General features: G+C 39.7%; 1 protein-coding gene across 3 annotated transcripts; it reads right to left on the bottom strand.

The window, feature by feature from the left end:
* Positions 1–10,778: 10,778 nt before the first annotated feature.
* On the bottom strand, positions 10,779–19,899 carry VGLL2 (vestigial like family member 2). 3 transcript variants are annotated; one of them, XM_075597726.1, is made up of 4 exons: positions 19,561–19,899; positions 17,022–17,322; positions 14,603–15,124; positions 10,779–11,933 (listed from the first exon to the last, which is right to left on the bottom strand). In XM_075597726.1, the coding sequence occupies exons 1-4, from the start codon at positions 19,639–19,641 to the stop codon at positions 11,890–11,892; spliced, it is 948 nt and encodes a 315-aa protein (XP_075453841.1). In that variant the 5' UTR covers positions 19,642–19,899; the 3' UTR covers positions 10,779–11,889. The 3 variants fall into 3 exon arrangements, with proteins under 3 accessions (XP_075453841.1, XP_075453842.1, XP_075453843.1); XM_075597727.1 differs by having other exon boundaries at positions 10,779–11,762; XM_075597728.1 differs by lacking the exon at positions 19,561–19,899 and adding an exon at positions 17,537–17,645.
* Positions 19,900–20,919: the final 1,020 nt, after the last annotated feature.

Below are 20,919 nucleotides of genomic sequence, written 5' to 3'. Positions count from 1 at the left end.
AGCCGGGCTACCCTTTGTGATGGGTGCAATAGATTGCACACATGTTTCGCTGATCCCGCCGACTGTAGAGGAGCATGTGTACCGTAACGGAAACACTTTCACTCCATCGCATGCGATGCCAACATGAAAATTCTGAATGTGATAGCCCAATTCCCGGGTTCCAGCCACGATTCTTCTGTTCTGAGAAACTCATCAGTCTTCCATGCCTTTTAAATGGGTCATTTTGGGCATGGTTGGCTTGTGGGTGAGTACATCTAATATCATTAAGCATTAATATAATGTTTGTTTCATGTGCATGTCTTCAAGACTGAATAGTTACATTACTTCGACATATTTCCAGTTGGTTATACTCTGATCTTTAGTAATTATTATTTTCACGTATATTTTAGAATGTTTAAATTAGTTGTTCACATCGAAATTTACATTTGAATATAATTTTTCATATATAAAGAGACACACGCACACATACACCTTTCTAACACAATACAGTTTTTATGTCATCACGAATATTCTGCAGATTTGTAGCGAACATAGATAACATTACATTAGGTCAATGTTTAATGCACATACTATGGATGTGTAATTTGACACACTTACATTACGTAATAAGGCATCAAACACTGAAATGTACATGTTGGATGAGACTATCATATACGTATAAACACCATGAACATGATAATACATATTTCTTGTGAAGCTCTATAATTTTTGATGCCAATGACAAGACATATTTGTTTAAATAATTACATTGTCAAATGTGTAACTATTTATAATTTCGATGTATAGGTGATTCAGGATATGGGATTCGACTGCGGCTCCTAACCCCACGGGCTAACCCTCAATCCCCTTCAGAGGAGCGATATAATGCGGCACACATATCCACTTGAGCTGTTATAGAACGGACATTTGGACTGTTGAAAAGTCGGTTCAGATGTCTGGATAGATCAGGCAGTGCCCTACAGTACAAGCCTAAAAAGGTTTGTGACATAGTAATATGTTGCTGCATTCTGCACAATCTTACTGCGTCACAACCTTCTAGGCAACAAATGGGAGAGTCTTGAGGAGGACCCTCCTGTCCATGCTGCAGGGATCATGAGCAGACAGCCAGTGGGGTGGAGACACAGCGGAATGTGATCACTACATATTTCTCAGGTAAGGTGCAAGTAATGTTTTATATAAATGTATAGTGCCCTTAATGTTCTTTTCATTTAAATGTATAAACATTTTCTCATCATAGGATAGTGCTGTGTGCACACATCTTTGGTATACAACCTCTACTATGTGTACGTGCCCATCTAACTATGATATGTGAAGCTCAAACACATTTGTTTCAGCTTGTGTGCAAGAGGGATCAATGTAGTACATGTCCAAAATAAATCTAAATGTATTTGTTTTGTGTATGCATTAAATTAATGTGATATTTATGTAATCTGAATTATATTGAACACTTTATTCGCCCTCCTTATTTCCAGCCTGGTAAAAGTGCTGAGCCATGTACGGAGGTTGGCTAATGTATTCCAAAGTACCCTGATATTGTGCCGGTACGTTTTGAACGTTCCCATAGTAATTAGCTCCGGCTTGTCAATCATACTGGGTTAGGCTCTGTGCCGGAGTATGATATGAGACAACACTCTGTGAACATCGATTCTTCCTGGGATAGCTCAAGAGCATTCTATTTCTCATCCGATAGGTGCCATGCTCGAACATAGCCTTAAACGATTGTTCAACTTCCCTCCCATTGTTCAACTTCCCATCTCCATCCAGGACATGGTATTATTCGAATAAAGCATTCTTGAATGGATAAGTTGTGTCGAATGAAATGTTTCCATTTGTTTGGGTGAGTTGCTTCTTTGTAGTATTGATAGTTTTCAATGATATATTCATATATTTCACTGACAGTTGCTCTCTTATCATCCTTGCTTTGGATAGCGTTATAGATCATATATGGCAGTTGCAGTTAATATGTCATGTGTTGTTGTTCATCTGAGGTTGTATTTACCTAATTTTAAGACCTGCTAAGGAACAATAAGGATTGTTATTATTTCCTGATGTAAAACCATAGAGTTCAAAGAGGATGTACTTTCTTTTTCACACAACTTCACATTGTGTACATATAAAATGGACACATAAGTGGTGTTGGGCGCCCGAGGGCGTCTCGCACCATGAAGGTAGAGGTACACACAGCTTCTCGTTCACTTGGTTCTCTCCCCGCATGTAATTGTTATTTTCCAGTTCCGCGCCTCGCATCACTTCTGGTTGGAATTACATCACATCCGGCCTTTCGGATCAGGGAGAGAGGGACAGTCTTGGATCGGCAGGTCCTTCTGGGCACAGTCTCACAGCGTCACAGGACCTGGCAATGGCTCTATACATTTCGCTTAGCTCAGCGAATAACAATTACATGCGGTGAGAGAACCAAGTGACCGAGAAGCGACGTGTACCTCTACCTTCACGGCACGAGATGTCCTCGGACGCCCAACACCTCTTATGTGTCCATTTTATATGTACACAATGTGAGTACATATATTGTTCTGTTTATTTTAAGATACATTTTATATTGGTCTGCACAATTGTTTTTTCCATTTTTTCTGTCTCCTTGAGATTTACCAGCAACATTACATCCCGATGCAGCCATCTGAGGTTTTATCTCTTACTGCACCAGTCACCCCACCACTCAAACCCACCATCACCACTCATACCACCACCACTCCTCTGACTCCCATGGGTACTCACACACCTACTCAAACGAACACCACTCACTTCAGCACCACCACTCACACCAACAGACACCCCACCATCACTCCCCTGACTCTCACGCCTCCCGTCCATACCTCAACCACTCAAAAATAACAGATAAATAAATTAATGACTCACTCACAAAAAACTCTCAAACTCACAAGACAAAAAATATGTAAACAAAACAACAGAAGACAATCAAAATTCACAACAACGCTAGTAATCCAAAATCCTCCATACGCCTAGCTCAGTCTGCCTCTCACTCACTCCCAACAACACAGGGAAAGATTACAATAAAGCGACCATTTAAATAGGCCACTCTAAAAATTGCTTGTCTCGCGAGATTGTCGCACAATGGCAAAAACTGTTATTTACACGCCATCTCCTCGATTTCAGAGAGACAATAATCACGTCAGTAGCTACTCGCCATTTTTGAAAATGTTGCTATCACTGGTATTCGGTGGTTTGTGTATACCGTGATAGCAACGCTGTCAAAAAAGGAGAATTTAAAAAAATGCCAATTTTTTCTATTGGAGCTTAATGCATTGACGCCATTGACTCTGTAAACAATAACACTGAGTTTAAATCAGGGGACGCTGGTTCAGTTCAGTGTCGGCTCCTTGTGCCCTTGAGCAACTCACTTTATCTCCCTGTGCCTTAGGCACCAAAACATAGATTGTTTGTTCATCTGGGCAGAGAACACACATTGCACTGTGATTGAGAAGTGCTTTGAGCCCCATTGGGAGAAAAGTGCAAAATTAAATACAGTTATTATTATTGTAACTGACACAAAACCAGTGCAAAGGTTTGTCAAAGGAAAAACTCCAAAGGGGTTATTTATCAAAGTCTCCTGGCTGCAAACTGTACCAGATTTATCAAAGGAAAAAATATATTTTATACATTTGGTGCAGTTCTGTTCCCCTGAAGAATTTGATAAATTACTTTACAATCGCTTTCAAATGAATTCCTTATTTGAGGTAAATATAGTAGTCGTTTTGCACTGACTTTGCCCCAGTTTTGCAGGTTTAGAAGACTAAAGTAAATGGAGCCCATACGGAAAAAAAAGAGATGCAAGAGGAAAATTACCCTTTTTGATCAATTTTGCCTTAAATTGCAATAGTTTAGAGCACCCTTCAAGTCTACGAGCAATCATAGGTGCTTGTAAAGGAATAATTGCAGATCCTTGTGACCTTGGGCAATGCACTTTATCTTCCTGTGCCTCAGGCTTCAATGCCTGCAAAATTCTATATACTGTGCTTCTTACACTGTCAGCGCTACGTATGAAAAAATATTATTAATAGATGGATCTTAGGCACAACAAGCACACTAGGCAACAAAATTACCCAACTTGATTAATTGAAAATGAAAATTATGTAATGATATCAATTCTTTTAGCAGAATAATACTACAGTAGTTATTTATTTAGTACCTTCTACTATCATTACGCTTTCTCCCTGTGGAGGTCATTGTTAGGAACAACTGGGAGCTGTTCTTGGAGTCTGTCTTGCCTTTTTAGGTTATGAGGGTCTCTGTGTGTTTAGGATAAGGTGATTGACAGCTCCACTCCGGCCCCAATTAGCACCCTATAATTTATTAGCTTCTGCTTTCAGATTATGCGTTAACTTCACAAATATTTCAACCACGGAAACAGCAGCTATCAAGTGTCTCTCCTTCATCCAGCAGCCTGGATCTGCAGTTAAGAGTTGGGGGAGTCTGTCTGCCCAAGCTTACGGGGATCCAAAAAGAATAATCATTTGTGGGTATGCGAACAAGTGCGAGATCAAGGCAGAAAGAGAACACTTCAGCTCACTGCTGGAAATTCTACATTGTGTCAGGATTCGCCTCACTTTATTCTAGGAAGGTGGGAATGAAAGAGATGGCACCGAAGGGGGTTTGTTTGTCTAACTGCACTGCTTGAGCAAATAGCCAGATTCAATTACACACAAACAGCAACTGTAAGAATGCTAATGTCACCCACAGCCCCTCTGCCTCCTCCCACTTCTTGGTCTTTTAATGCAATCAGTCTACATATATCTGTCAACAAAAATATGCATAGTCAAATAAAAGCAGAATCAAGGTTTCTAGTAACATTAATTTCCATTATCAATGCATTCAGACTCTTGTGTATCTATGTGTATATGACTTACTGAGGACTTTATCTTTCTACCATGACAGTCACCTAGAGCAGGGGTGCGCAATCTTTTTTCTTTGCGCCACTCTGCCTCCTCCCCCCCCCCTCATCCCGCCCCCCTCATCCCCCCTCTTACCTTCTCTCCGGCATAATTTGACGTCATGATGTCATGTGACGTCGCATTGCCATGGCAACTCGTTGCTATTTGACCCCGATGCCGCGTTGTCATGGCGAAACGTACCCAGAAGCCGGCTGAGAGCAGGTAAGAGGGAGTTAGGCCTTGTCCAGGGTGCCGCTGAGCGGGCGGGTGCGCTCATGCTGGCTGCGATGGAACACATTGCGTCAATGTGTGTGGCCAGCGTGAGCAAGCGCCTGAGCATGTGCGGCGCTTAGCTGCTTGCCAAGCAGCCTTACAGAGGCCTCCCGTGCTCCCCCGTGCATTTAATTTAAATGTTGTGGGTCTCTGTAAGTGCCACGCCCCACCAGAACATGCTGCAAACCTAGAGGTTTGAAAGCTTATCAACTACTTGTTGGTCCAACAAAAGGTATCATACCACCTACTGCCTCTCACTCCTTTGTTACTACATGGAAGAAAGGAGCAACAGGGCTGCCCACCCTTCTTTGCCTACTTGTGCGGCATCTTCAAAATGGAAAGGACGTCGTGTTTATTACATTGCTAGCCCAGAAAGAGCACCCAGCTCACTATACAACAGCAGTGACTGGGACCCAGAGTCCAAAAACACCATATATTTTCCAACCTTTCAGAGAGAGACAGACTTAAGCTAAGTCGATGCCTGGCATGGATCTAAATAGAACTTCAAAGCCTCAGCGATAGATCATAGTGAGATCCTGACCTAAGAAGTAACATGAGACAACCTACAAGATTTATTTGCCTGCGAGCTTTGGATAATTTAAAGGTACTGAATAATATGGAGACAGGAGTCATATTAGAGTGGATGAAGTCCAAGGAGTCACATTGCTGTCCTTTCTCGTACAGATCATCAGGTGCAATTTAAACCTAAAGACACAAGTAACTCACTCACTGCTACAGTATGGGATAAGGACGAAGGTTTTCTTTACCAACTACTGCAGCTGACATGAGTAATAGAGGTGTAATAAATCACAGGCATATGGGTGAGGTGTGGAATTACCGCATATACCAAGGTACTGTTTCATTTACTAGTCCTGCCACTTTGTATATCCCTGCAGTGGTCATACACTATTAGATGAAATGTAGCAAAAGGTGCAAAAGTCTTACTGGTGTGAAATATAGTCTCTTTTTATTGTTATGGCATGTATATTTTGCAAAGAGTTTTATGATAACCAGGTAGTATTTTATGGGGTTGAAACATGGTTTTAGTCCTGATAAAATAAAATATTTGATCCTGAAATACTGTAATACAGAGCAGAAGTCCCCCCCCACCCCCCCAAAGAGCTTACAATATAATTTTTGTTTTGATACTCAAGGCATCCGGAGCCTGGAGTGAGGTTTGCAGGGTATGCACCTTTACCGCTAAGTAGCTCGGGTTGGCTTTGAATTAACCCCCTCACTGCCAAATGCGACTGCCAACGCATTGGCAGGGAAATATGTTAAATGATGTCGTCATTGTACTCTCCTTTCAGACGCCGTCATACGTATGATCTCATTTATACGCACGAGTTCATTATAATCTCTGGCTTTTCCTACCTCTGATGTGAGTTTCCAGTTGCTTCTTGGTAAAATGGTTATAGTGTGACGATAAAAGCAGAAAATGAGTCTCTACAGCAAAAAAAAAAAAAACTACATGGGTATTAGAGCGATGGGAGAGTGATATTAATAACTGTAGGTGACCTTCCCACCTTCTTAGTGACCATTAATGCCTGATATATATATATATATATCACATTCTCCCAGGTACAATACTGGGGCAAGAAAACCCCAGATTGAGGTAACACATTTCTGCTTTTACAGTATGTGTGGGTTTTTTTTTTTAAAACTTGTTCTATTCTTTTTCAATATCACTTCTTTTTTCTTCTTAAACCAGGCAATTTACGTTACTATTCACCAGGCTCCCTGTTGCAAAACGGACGTAAAAAGACAGCATCAAATGTATCAAGGTGCTGCCAGGAAAGATGAAATATTGAAAAAGATTTTAATTTGCAGAAATAGGAGCTCCATCGGAAAATCTATAGGACGAAAAAGAGAGTAACTACTAAAGGTTCCTTGAGGATTTTTGTAATAAAGGATTTTTTTTTCTTTTGTGGATGCTGCTATGACTTTTTAAAGTCATTAAATGGCTATGATTTGACCTTTTCACTTCAGTACTTTATTCGTGTGCTTGGCTTGTATTTTTTTTTTTATTTTTACTGTAGTTCACTTACTTATCTTGATCAGGATATTGTCAGTCTTAGCACCCTACATATTGCCATATATGTTTTGCTTCTGCTTTATTAAAACGTAGTCAGTCATCCCAAATTGCAGGCATCTGATCTATTTTTGTTAGCACTTATTTTGCTGCTAAATGGGTCTCCAAACAAATTGTCTTTGTTTGCACAATAGTTCCTCACCGCTACTAACTAGCTCTGAGCATCAGTAGAGGGCAGAACAAAGGAGGAATCACCTACAGTATGAAGGGTTTGGGGCTGAAAACGGTCATGTTATCATGTTAAAACAGCACCGGATTTTTTCAAAGAAATACAAACTCCACTGATTGTAATATAGTGTCCCAAATGTCTCGTGTGATTTGTGTCTCTTGTGACCACTTTGTTAAGTCTTATACATTGGAGCATAGGTAATATTTTCGCTTACCAGGAAGGGTTCGCGTTGTTATCATGAGTAACCTTATTAACACCCATAGAGAATGCTGATCTGAATTTCTTAGCATTGATTTTAGATCTCCAAAATTCCGTGCAGAAGAACTGAAATAAGACAAGATGTGTTCACGGTTTTGTAACGAGTGATGACTTTAGCAGACGGCTAAGCCAACACCCAATACTGGAAGAGTGATAACTTCTTCTCAGGAGATCATGTTAGCTGACAGAAAACAAATAATGACAGGTTGGCAAACTGATGTTCAACATTGTTTTATCTCTGCCGATGAACGGTATACTGCTGACTGCAATTAAATAATGATATATATTACCTTGATTAAAAAGGATGCTTCTGTAGATATTGTACTGAATATTATCATAGGCTTAAAACAGGACATTCACTATAAAAGATATGATCTGTGAGTGTCTGTGCCATTGCAATTGTTTAATGGGTGTTTCGAATAATTGAATACAGTATTAGTCACGTTTTTGTATTAACCATATGGATGTAAAGACTGCACAATATTGTGAATGGGATTGTGGCTAATAGTAAGGCATGTCTATAAGAGAGCTCAAATGTTTGGATGGCACATTACCAATTAGATATGTATTTGTATGATAAATCACTTGAATAAAGCAGGTTAGAGCAAGAGTTAAACGGGGTAAAATTATCTTGATTAACTGCTGGTTTTTAATAAATGTTGTGGTGTATCATTTTTTTTAACGGGGTGGGCAATGAATACTACATTACTAGTGTAGTGATGCTAGTGAAAACTAGTTTTTCACACATATGGCTCATTTAATGATGCCTGGTAGAATTCACAGTTTAGGTGATCATGGTTAGAATATTTCTCTTCCCTTACATCATACCAAGTGTTAACTTTGCATACAGTAGTGTGAAAACTCTGTAGGCTTATTTGAATTCATGTCAGATAGATGAAAGGAGCTCTCACAATAATACTCAGTTGATTTCAGTTGATCCTGCCACAGGTAAAAATCAGCCCAAGCATAAGATTGTTGAAGTATAGCAATACCTCCCCCACCTCCCCGCCATCCCCTCCGCAGAAAACCAACAGATTAAGATGGAAAAGGTCCATGTACAGTAGGGGTCGAAAACGTTGATGATTTTTTCTCAAACTATTTTGTAAGAGTTTTTCACAAGTTCACTGCAGTGCCGGTTCTATTTATTTATAGGCTTATTGAATTAAAATAGTTTCCACTTACATTTTGTGTATGCTAAATTTGTTAGAAAATGAGAGGGGATAATTATGAATATTTTGACTGGACTAATACAGATGCAATATTTCGCTTTTCTGTGGACATTTCTTATAAATATTTGCTTACCAATTATTTTCTAAATGCACTTACTACTTGATATAACCGCACATAATTATTGACCTTCTACAGAGCCCAAAAGGCTTTTTGTTGTTTTTTTGTTTTACAGGTTTACGAACAGTGGCACATTTATAATCACAATAAACAGCTCCATAGCTTGAAGACAGTTGTGTCTGTATCCTCCACTGCAACTTTTACAGGACCAACATTTGTATTAAGATACTGTACTATTGCGCTGAAGCTTTTTGGAAGCAGTGATTCAGTGACAGGTGAACAATGAGAACAGGTGACGGAGTGGCACAGTGAGTAAAGACACTGACTGGCACTGAGAGTTTGAAGCAGGAGAGCTCCGGTGTCGGCTCCTTGTGACCTTGGGCAAGTCACTTTATCTCCCTGTGCCTCAGGCACCAAAAACATAGATTGTAAGCTCCACGGGGCAGGGACATGTGCCTGCAAAATGTCTCTGTAAAGCGCTACGTAAAACTAGAAGCGCTATACAAGAACATGCTATTATTATTATTAATAAGTATTGTACAGTAAATAGTGTGGGTTTTAGCCTTTAATGATCAATAGTGATGCTGACTTATATTTTTGAAGAAGAAACACTGCTACCTTTGGGTATATATTCTTTCATCGGAATGGATACTTACTTTGATAGAATATAGTGTTATACTTTTTTTTTTGCATACTTCAATAAAGCACTATGTCATACTCATTTTTTTTGTCCAATAAAATGTAGCCCCACCAGTGAATCATTGTGTATCGTCATTATAAAAAACGTACCAGAAGAGAATTTAGAGGACTGACACATTTATCAGTAAAGGAAATATTGTGACAAGTGATAATATCAGATGCTGTTTTATCACAAACAAAAGTAGTGGACACTATTTTTTTGGTCAGACACTGTTGTCAATTTTAAAATAAAAATAATAATAATAATAATAATAATTGCTTATATTTTATTACATGCTGTCAATGAACACCTCGTTTATAGCCGTATAGTGTATATATTCAATTATTGTTGGTCCAACCCCCCCCCCCCCCAAAAAAAAAACAACTTGATCTTACATATGCTTAGTGACAGGAATAATTTAACTTATAAAATGCAACCTAATGGCCAAGACATTTAGGGGTGTGTATTACAGTAACTATTAGTATACTCAGATCTGCTTCCATTTCTGCCCTAACATGCAGTACTGATATATCCGAGCAGGAGGCTCAGCACACTGGAAAGTGCTTGCATGGTATCACCTATGGTGCAAACTAACAGAAATGAATATACGCAGTGCTAATAAACGACAGGATCAGGTATTACTATCAAGAACCACCGAGGCGTCTTCAATAAAGTTACTGGTACTAAGCGGGCAATATATCACATATCAGCCCAATAAATTAGGAAGCTGTTGCTCACTTGAAATGCTTCTGAGAACACAAGTCTCACCCCACCAGATACTCGAATTTAATAACATTTATCCATATCATGTTGTATGTGTGACAACTGAATAAACTGCAAGGGGTTTTAAAATAGGTATGAAAGAATGGGCTCATATTGCATGTTCTATATACTCTAAAAGATCTTACCACATATCTCAAGCAGCTGTCACTGTAAAAGAGAATATAAATATATACATACATGCTTTCTTAGTACATTAAATCATATACTCAAAGGAAATGGGATTTCTATTTTTGGTGTGGTTTTTGGATATTTACCCTATTTTCCCCTCTATTAAAAAAAACCAAAAAAACAACAAAATGTTGTTTGTTCATCAGACAACACTGTTAAGGGCATGAAGAAGTTATTTTAATGCAGAATTGCTACAATTAAACACATCTCTCATTGTCTCCCAGACAAGTTAAAGTGACAGGATGACAGCAACACACAAGGGAGAATATAAGAGCCGCCTGAGATCAATTGTCCACACTGCGCTCTGTAGATCTCCTATCCTTCTGCTGCTGCCCAGTTGTTCCCTGTGAAGGCTGTCGGTTTTCTGGAGGGTTTCTTCTTTCATCATAAAATTCTCCTTGTAAAAAAAAAAAAAAATCAAATGCAATTGTTGGGCTTAACCCTGAGAAGTGCCACCTTGGTTGTCATGTTTCTGGAGTTTGAACAGTTGTCCATATAACAGCTGCATTTCTATAAGCTTAGGGCAGGTGGCCCCAGATAGCTTCTTGCCACTCAGAACACAGACTGAATTGTATGTCCACATTTGGGCTTGTAATAGTCCACCGACCTTTATACTTTCATTTGTTTCCCTAGTTTTTTCTGCGTGTGTGTGTGTGTGTGTGTGTGTTTTCAATCGACAGTCTTAAAATAAGAATTATACAAATAGTTCATCAAACAGGTAGCTTGCGAGGAAAAATAAAATTCACATAGGCATAAAAAAATATTCACAACACCAAAAAGAAAATGTCCTTTGTCATAAGAAAGCCAGTGAATTTATATTATAATATATTTATATTTATATATATATATTTCTTTTTGGTGGCACCGGTCACTTGTTGAATTATTACAACACCTTAAATAAAAATATCAAGTCAGTCTTTTGATATGTCTCAGCAAAAAAAAAAAGACACATTTCCTTTTTTTTCTCGAATGCCATGTACAGTAGTCTGGAGTCCAACACGCATCCTCTGATTGCTGTACTTGTGCTGATTCACGTGTTCTACTTCTGGGCCTTTGTTTTGCCGGAGTGTGGGCTAAATGGTTTGGCTGAGAGTCTTTGAGAACATCAGCTCAGGAGGGGTCCACCACAGAAGGAGTAACGTCGAGCTGCAAACCAAGATCACAAGCTGTTACCACCAAACCAACACACCTCCATCTCAGCTCAGCATGATGCCACCAATTCTACAAGGTACTGTAGAGAGGCTCTACAGGGGCAACCCAGGGGCAGAAGGTTTTAAAACCAGTACAGATCCTTGCTTTTATCCTGAGGCTGTAAACCTGAGAATAAGGAGAAAGAGAGGGAGAGAAGGAGAAGGGGAAGAAGAGAAATAAAGGTACAAGATGTTTAAGGACAGGGTGAAATAAAAGTAAGTACCCCCACTGTTGTAAGTAACAGATCTAAGGTGGCAATAAAAGAAGGCAGATTGAATTGTCGCAAAACAAAAGACTGGAGCATAGAAGTATGAATGATATAGAAAATAGGACAGTCCACAGGTTATAACAAGCACTTTCTGTGTTGTTAAGGTGTCTTCTTATCCTTGTTCACAAAGGAGATGTTAACCACCTGACACTCACTAGAAGAGGAAAGCCTGGTACGCCTCTGAGCTATTAAAAGTGTAATAAGTGAACACAATTACAAGTATGCTAACTGTTCTGCGTTTAGGTAGCAGTAGTTGACAACATACTATATATGAGAAATAATCCCTCTCTATTTAAATAATTTTAGTTATAATTAATATTTAGCAATGGCTGAGAAAAAAAGACAGCTGAGATTATATGAAACTTGCAACAACAACAAAAATCAAAGTACTGTACAGTCTAATTGCAGAAATTTAATCCATGATTATAATAGGTTGGATAAACAACTAAAGTGTAATTCATCTGTCTGAAAAAAATGATATTGGGGTGGGGTGGGGTGGGGGTGGGGGGGTGGTCAGTGGGGGTGGTTTTGTGTTTATACCACAGATCACCCTCATATATCATTTGTAAATACAAGGACCCTTAATAATGTCATACTTGAATAAAGAATTGTCATTTTATATTTTCGGGATTGTGTAATTACATTATATATTGTACTTCTGTGGTTGTGATTTTGTGTTCTTTTTTAGGGTCCCTGCAAAGGAGCGGGTTGCGCTCCCCCAAAAGAAAATAAACTAATACATTGATAAAAGGCAGTGTAACAATTACACTATATGTATGTGCCCTATGCAAATAATGTAATTTGAATTCCAAATGAAAACCAGTTTAACTTATTTGCTTATTGTTTGTATTTCTTAATTCATCCATTACATAAATTGTTTCTAAGTATGTAGGGTATGAATAAATGAAAAATGCATTAATTTTAACCGCATATAATATATTTGCTCTATCATTGTATGGACGTACTGTCTGCTGGCAGTCCTATGTTTGGAAAACTTGTAGACACCTCAGATTCGAAATTATGCTTTAACATTGGACATATAAGGTTGAATTTATTCACTTTGTTTAATCCAATAAATATGTTGTTCGGATGGAATCCATTGAGAGCTCTATAGATACTTCAACTTAATAAGGATACGACACAGGAAGTTATATCCTGTACGTATCCTAATAAAGCTTTATAAAGCCTTTTTTTGCATTATAGGTGTATTTGGTTATAGATCATTTCATACAATGTAAACGTTTACAGGCAATTTGCGCTAGAGATACTTTGCTACAGGAAGGACTTCATGTCATCATAAACCATTCCAGGGAAATAGAAAATATTTTAGATGTCATTTGAAACATGCATTGATTTATGATGCCCGCATTTCCCATACCTTGACTGACAGTGATTCCTGTTCTCACTATCTTTTTATTAGGTTGTGGTATTTAATTAGGAGTTTTCTTTAGATCATATGAAACGTCATCTGGACAAAAATGCAGGCATTGCTTTGAGAAACTATAAGGCTCAAAGCGACTGGGTGAACCATATTATTTTCTGTATGCAATGCTGATGTTTTGTTGTTTTTATATGGGAAAGGCTTTATATAGCAAAGGTGATCGATATTATTCTATGTGTTCTTGAAACATGTAAGTCACTACCGTTTGCAGCAAAGCACAGGTGAGGCGTCTGAGGCCCATGTCTCTGCCCTTCTTACTATCACCTAACAAACATATTTCAGAACTGTGCATTAATGCTTTGGTCCGGTGTATTAATGCTTTGGTCCGGTGTATTAGTACTTTATGGTTTGAAGAAACGGCAGATTGTGGTTGGATGTCCTCCACCATGTACAATGTACCATAACTCTCTCTTGAAAATAATATTATAAATACTCAAACCTATCAACTCCTTCGTTATTCTGAGGGTAGTCTGAAGCAAACCGGGAATTTTTTTTATATAGAAAATAATGTGAAGGTGTCATTTTTAGCCAGGTTTTTCTTAATAATGACAAAAATCTACAAATCCAAGGCTGATTGTGATGAGATTGAAACACTGGGGAGGGACATACATTAGTGAGTATTTGGAAACAGCTGAGTTATGGTCTAATGAAAATAAATAAAGTGAACATAAACCAGGAAAGTAAGTGAGGTGTCAAATGACAAAGTCTCTCAGCTACCAAATTGGTGCCATCTTAGTGCAAACAACAGCGCCAGATGTATTCATGTAAAACATGTTTTCATTGGGGTTTTTTTTTTGCGGAGAATCACACATTAACTACTACAGTATCTTGGCCACCTGCTAATTTGTGGTTTCTTTGGTATAACCACTGCGGTATTTCCATTGCAACTGGCTCATGCATAATAGGAAAGGGCAAGCCACACATATCCAAATCATATTGCATCCCTGACAGTAACACACAATGAATGAGGTGTCGGATCCATCCTGCACTGTTAATCTGGTGCCTTCAAATAACTGGGCATCCCAACCTCTGCTGCAGGACCTGAAGAAGAGATGGGGGCCTCTACCAATGCCTGCCAATGCTTACCTGCGTCAACATTGAGACCAAGGCTCTGCCCCATGTCCCCCGCTGGCCCTGGGAAGGGCCCAGGGGTTGTCCATGCAGAGGTGGCCGGCTCTCCCTTCCCTAGCTCGCACTGCGCTGTAGCCGGCGCTGTTCCTGCCGGGGTGATCCGGTGGGGGCGCACAGAGGCTGGGACCAGCAGGGAGCTGTAGCGGGGATCGAAGTGCGTGCTGTAGACCTCATGCATGCCGGCCCGGGGGTAACTGGAGCCCTGGCTGTTGATTGCTCCTCCAAGGGAGTAGGGGTGATGGTGGTGGTGGTGGTGGTGCGCGTGGTGCCAGGGCTCGGGGGGACCCTGGTGAAGGTGGCTGTGCAGAGCAGCTGGGGAATAAGGATCTGCCCCAAAGGGGATCTCTGTGTGCGGACCGCTGAGAGGACTGGCCAGACTGGTGCCCAAGGAGGAGGTTGCCGTGAGTGCAGATGGTTGGTAACTGCTGTTCCAGAAGGAAGGGGGGAAACTCCTCTGGCTCATGGGGAAAGCCGGGTCTGTGGAGAGACACAGGTAGGGAGAGCACGAGTGATGACTAAATCAATTAATTACAGCAGCATTATGTGCATGATGTCACTGATCTGCACACAGGTCCCACCCGTGTATTTTACAGTGTGCTTATCACTACCACAAGAAACTGTGTTTCTCACCAAAGCGGAATGTATACCCAGCAATAAATGGGTAACATATCTCCATGCACACAATGTATAGAGGCTGATAATAAAGAGATGCAACCCTACACATTTTGTTACAGGTGTATGCAGTGGCACCATAAACAACACAGGACGTATTAAGTGATCCAGGGTGGGATCAAATCAGCACTAACCCTTATTGTATTGGTGGGCATTGTATATCCGTTTATGATGCCTTATTATACCATTAACACTGGTGGTTTGCTTTTTTAAATAGCTTTGCAGACAACATATTTTAGTATTTCAACAATGTTGGCCATTAATAATTTCCACAACTTGCTTGTGAACACTTCCACTCAAGGTCTGATTTTTTTTTGTAGTAAAACACTTAAGTTCGCATGCCATCAGGTAAAAAGCACTTTGAGAGCGCCCTGAAGGCATCTAACAGTATAAACAAACAGGATTAAAAAATAACTTTAATGGTGTAGGAAGGTAACCCCGCTTCTGTCTGTAAAGGGACAGTCCCATAAAGTGAACAACATGCAATTCACATATTAAATAGGTTAAATGTAGGTGATTGACACAATTTGTAAACAAATCAGACACATAATTATTTCACAATAATTGTTCTAACCTTTAACATATGCACAGTAACCAAATACTGTGGACTGTTGTTACAAGCATTACCCAAATCCTTTTGTGATAAGCTTGTGGGGCCAGAGTACTTCCCGTTTTATGATTAATATGGATAATTATGATAGCATAATTAGGGATCAGGGAAAAAATGAATAATTACAAAATATCACTGGAATTAAACGGACCCAAAGAAAGACACATTTTCAAACAAAATGTTTACTTTAACGATGATTTAATATTTCTAAGGAAGCGAAAGACATTGCTATTTGCTAACTATTGTACATAACTTCCCTTTTCTGCTTTGTGAATTGCCACTGTAACAGTTTGTCACTCACAAGAGAAGCAACGAGGGCTGTTTCGGAGACATATTGTATTGTGGAACTGTTGAACTTAATTTGTAATTATACTCATCTACTTTTTGTGATTAATTACATTCTTAGAATCACATTGAAACATCCATGAGTTTAATAAAAGTGCTACTGCACTACAACTAGAGTTTTAGTGGACGAGGGAGTGCAGCAGTTGCTTTTGCATTGACTTTACCATTTCATTGTTTAAACACATTTTAACCCGTTGTTCGCACTCACACATACGAGCTTATGTTTAGAAGTATGCCTACTTTTACAGACATCTTTCTAATGTCTCACAAACTGAAGGTTACCTAAAAGAAAACTTTGTTTTAAGTCCTTTGGGGTCGTTATAATCAAATACAAATCAAATACATTCGCTACCATCAATGATACATAATAACCATTTCTGGTCTGATTCCACTAAAGGTTTCGAAACGAAGTAATAAAAGTCAAGTGTTTGAACTCAAACTCAAGATAGTAAAGGTGACCGCAATGCTACAGTGCACTTGTGAAATAGATAATGAAACAAACAGAATTGATTGATGTTTCCAAACCTCCGCTACCGATTTTTAATTTTCAAAGTCCAGTCTTATTAGGGGAACATATACAAGTTAGGGTAACATTTTGTTTTGTAGTTTAATTAAATTTAAATGATCAGACACAAATGTGCCAAGTTTTATTGATAGCCGCAACAAGCCTTGGGCAACAGATTTGTGTAACAACAAAGTTTCATTTGCTTCCAAAAAGTGTATTTCTTTAATACTGGGCTCACTCACCCCTCCAGGAACTGGTGCTCCTAGACGTTTTGGCACTGGCACTGCTAGGGGAGTAACTGCTGGGCTGACTGAGAGCTCTGCTGAAGTGCTCATCTACCACCGAACTGATGTCCCCCTGGAAATAGGTGAAGAGCACACATCTGGAGTTGATGTACTCTGCTTCAGGAGGTCTCTCCTTGTCTGGACTGCAGTCTTCTTCTTTAATGCTGGTGGGCGCATGGCTGGAGAAAGAGCTGCTGCTGCTAGCACTGCTGGTGGCACTCTCCGGGGCTTCCTGCATCTTCGAGTAAAAGGCTAGTTTCTACGAATATAAGAACGGCAATCAGTCATACAGGAGAGGCCGGGCTCCAGGTAACAATCAGAGTGCCCCACAATAGTGTCACAAACCATTAAGTGAATACCACAATACAACAGTGCAAATGAATAATGCACGTTACTACAGAAGGGCTAGGAAAGCATTACCCCAACTCTACAAGGCCTGGATTATACAATTCCCATAGATAATATATATTTACCCTAACAGAGTACACAGGCGACCAGTGCAGTTAATAGCTCAGTGCGCATCCCTATGCCACCCGCAGGGAGGGAGTGTGATATGCGAATGACATCTGATTTCTTATGGTATATAGTAGCCGGGCTGTATGTGGCTGTTTCTAAACACATGCCATTAATAGACATGTCATATGGGCATCGCCTTCTGCCTGAAGTGTGTAGCGATTTTATAAAGCAGACAAGGAAACCATTTTTTATTCGTAATTCACCAAGTGATTCGCTGGCACGAAACTCCTGAGCGAGATTAGGAGACAACTTTCTAAATGTATCATATAGTGCAAAGAATGTATTTACTATTAACTTTAATTCTTATCAGATATTGTAAAAAAAAAAAATCCACATAATGCTAATTTTCACTGTATTTCGTTAATTTAGATTTATTACAGTATCATAGGAATTAACTCATCAGGGAAGGATCACACACACACACACACACACACACACACACACACACACACACACACACACACACACACACACACACACACACACACACACACACACACACACACACACACACACACACACACATCTCTCAGAAACACATCTCTGAAAGTTAAATGCACGCTGCTAATCCAGGATATAACCAAACCTCCAATTTAACATGTGCTGCCCCATTCCCCAAAGAACTGCACAGCCAGTAAACCTGATTATCCCCTCAGATAAATCACTATATGACAAAAGAAAATCCGACACCAAATCCATGTGGAAACCATACATAGTAAGAACATGATTTCTGCCCCCTCCTTAAACTTACTCCTCTGGCATTCCCCAACCCAGAGCACTAAACGTTTTAAAAACGATATTTAATACAAGTGTCTCCAAATAAAAAATAAAATAAAAAGAGTAGAAAAAGACCGGTGATTCGTTCTGTGAATGGGGTAAAAAAATATGGAAACGGGTTTAGCTTCTGGTCCTGAAATCTTTGTGACTGTGGAAACATGGAACAGGTGCAGAGTATGGGAAAGAGAGCTTTCCACTCAACGAAATCTCTCACGAAATTAGGCGGAAAGGAAGGGAAGTCTTACTGAGAGCTCAGGCACTAATGTTTAGAAAACATTTACAGAAACACAAAACCACCAGATCTAAAACAGCTTCTCTTGCCTGGAACAGCCCTCCCTGCTAAAATGTAGCACAGTGAATAGATAGAAACACGTTTCCGCGTTTTAAGACTTCGGGACTACTATCTAAACAAGCTACTTTCCAATATTTTAGATAGTAAGATACTGTTCAAACCAATCATTCGTAGAACAATCTGATTTTAGAATAAAACCACTGTGATATATGACACTGTACATAACTAATTTTATAAGTTAATTAAATCAATTCTTAAATCATATTCTGAATTTGGGTGGGTGGGGGTGTGGATGGGGGGTTGCACTATAAGAGATACATTAAACTCCCCCCCCGCCCGCCCTCCCCCCATTCCTCGCAGTTACCTGCGATCTGACCGCTTTGTCAATATTATTCTTTGCACCTAATCATTAAATCATTAGCAAAGCACTCTACTAAAATCACACCATTCACATCACAGTAATGTCACTAAAACAGTTGCATCTGACAACTAAAAAACTTACAGAGTGTGCGTTTTTCTGCATGTCAAGATGACACACACGAGCTCCTGGGCAGCACACTGGAAATCACTTTAATCTATGAAGAAAATATATATCTTGGGAAATCCCTCTTTCCTGTGAGCCTGATTTCAGTTTTCTCGGGACACCAACCAATAATAGATTATGATCTACAAAATATTTACTTTCATTCAGCCTAAAGTCAAAGAAAAATCAAGCATGTTATCTCATCCAACAATATTCCATGATACACTGCACAGTCACAACAACTGGTATATATGACTCCGGTAATGATTGCACCTTTGAATTAATTGTGCATAATAAAATCAAATATTTGCATCAATAAAACAGACAGTGAGATAATATATATATATATATACACATATATATGTACTTTATTCCATTATCCAACGTACCTGATGGTAGGGACTAAAGGCTGCTGAAAAGTAAGGCTGAGGAGGACCATACACTTGGTACATAACATCCAAACAGCTCATGGCTAGAGACAGTTGATGCTTCTAATGATTTTGTGGTTGATCTTTATTTCAGTCGTGTGCTTTATCATCAAGAGACAGTGTTGCTCCCAGACACAAGCTCCTGCTGCTGTTAAGATCCCCCTGAGCATGTGGAATAAGTTGGAGTTGCAGCATGCGTGGGCTTTCCTGGCAGCTCTGCCCCTTGCTCTTACTCCGCAGTCCTGACCAATGTGTGGGAGAGACCAAGTCCAACGTGGGACAAGCTTCAGCGCAAAGAGGCAGCGGGGCTGCAGCTGGGGGGCATTTAAATCTCACGCACACGTCATTACGTCCCTGCCAGGCTGGGCAAGTGTGGGAGGGGGAAGGGTTGCAAGAGGTGGGGAAGCTAGAAGCCAATCGCAAAGGGTGTGTGTTTGCTATTGTGTCAGTGAGGTGTTATGATAGATCAAGGTTTTCTATACAATGGGTTATGTTGTAGTTGTAGTGCCAAAAAACGGCACCACATGTATGAAAGAGACAAATCCCATTGATTTTATTGGGATTTTCTCTTTGGTACATCCAAACTGCAGTGTCAACATCTGCTTACATCTGGAGAAGAGTTGCGCCTCCACACTATACAGTACGTGGTAACACTTCTGCTGCTCAAATCCCCGGCACACTGCGTTACAGCGCAGTGCATTGCTCTTTCCAGCACTGAACCATCTACTCCTTGTTTATCACCAGGACTGGGGAAATCTGAACTCAGAGCATTGAGGTGTGTTGGGAATAAAATACACAAAAGATCAACTATGATTGGATCAATGGGGTTCTCACACCAGTGAAGACTGTGCCTACTTCATTCAGGACCCCATCATGTCTTCAACTCTTCAGCATTGGAAATAGACCCTATAGCACTGACAGATCCAACAAGGTACTTCGGAGTTGGAGCTATCCCCCGATTTCCCATACAGAGAAAATCGTATTTGAATTGCGACGAATGCAACGTATCAAATGTTACCTTTGTAGGTCAACTGACAGGTGGGATGCCGTGTTTCTATAACCTGGCCATTCAATATGGACAATAAAACAAACAGCCACAAGGTATAGGGATTTACACAGCATACTCCTGTAGTTTCTTCTAGACACGAAACTTAAGTCCATACTACTAAAACCATCGCCTTTCCTCTTAATTTGAGCTTCACACTCTCAATATACAGAAAGACGTTCAAGAAGACAAAGCTACTACTACCAATAATTATAAATAGAGAACATGTTATTTCTAGCCCAAAATATATGGATACTATGGGGGTTATGCACAAA

Source organism: Ascaphus truei, chromosome 4 (assembly GCF_040206685.1).
Source record: "Ascaphus truei isolate aAscTru1 chromosome 4, aAscTru1.hap1, whole genome shotgun sequence".
NCBI classification, from domain to species: domain Eukaryota; kingdom Metazoa; phylum Chordata; class Amphibia; order Anura; family Ascaphidae; genus Ascaphus; species Ascaphus truei.
Note: the sequence above shows the minus strand (reverse complement) of the source record. Positions and strands in the feature narration are given on the sequence as shown.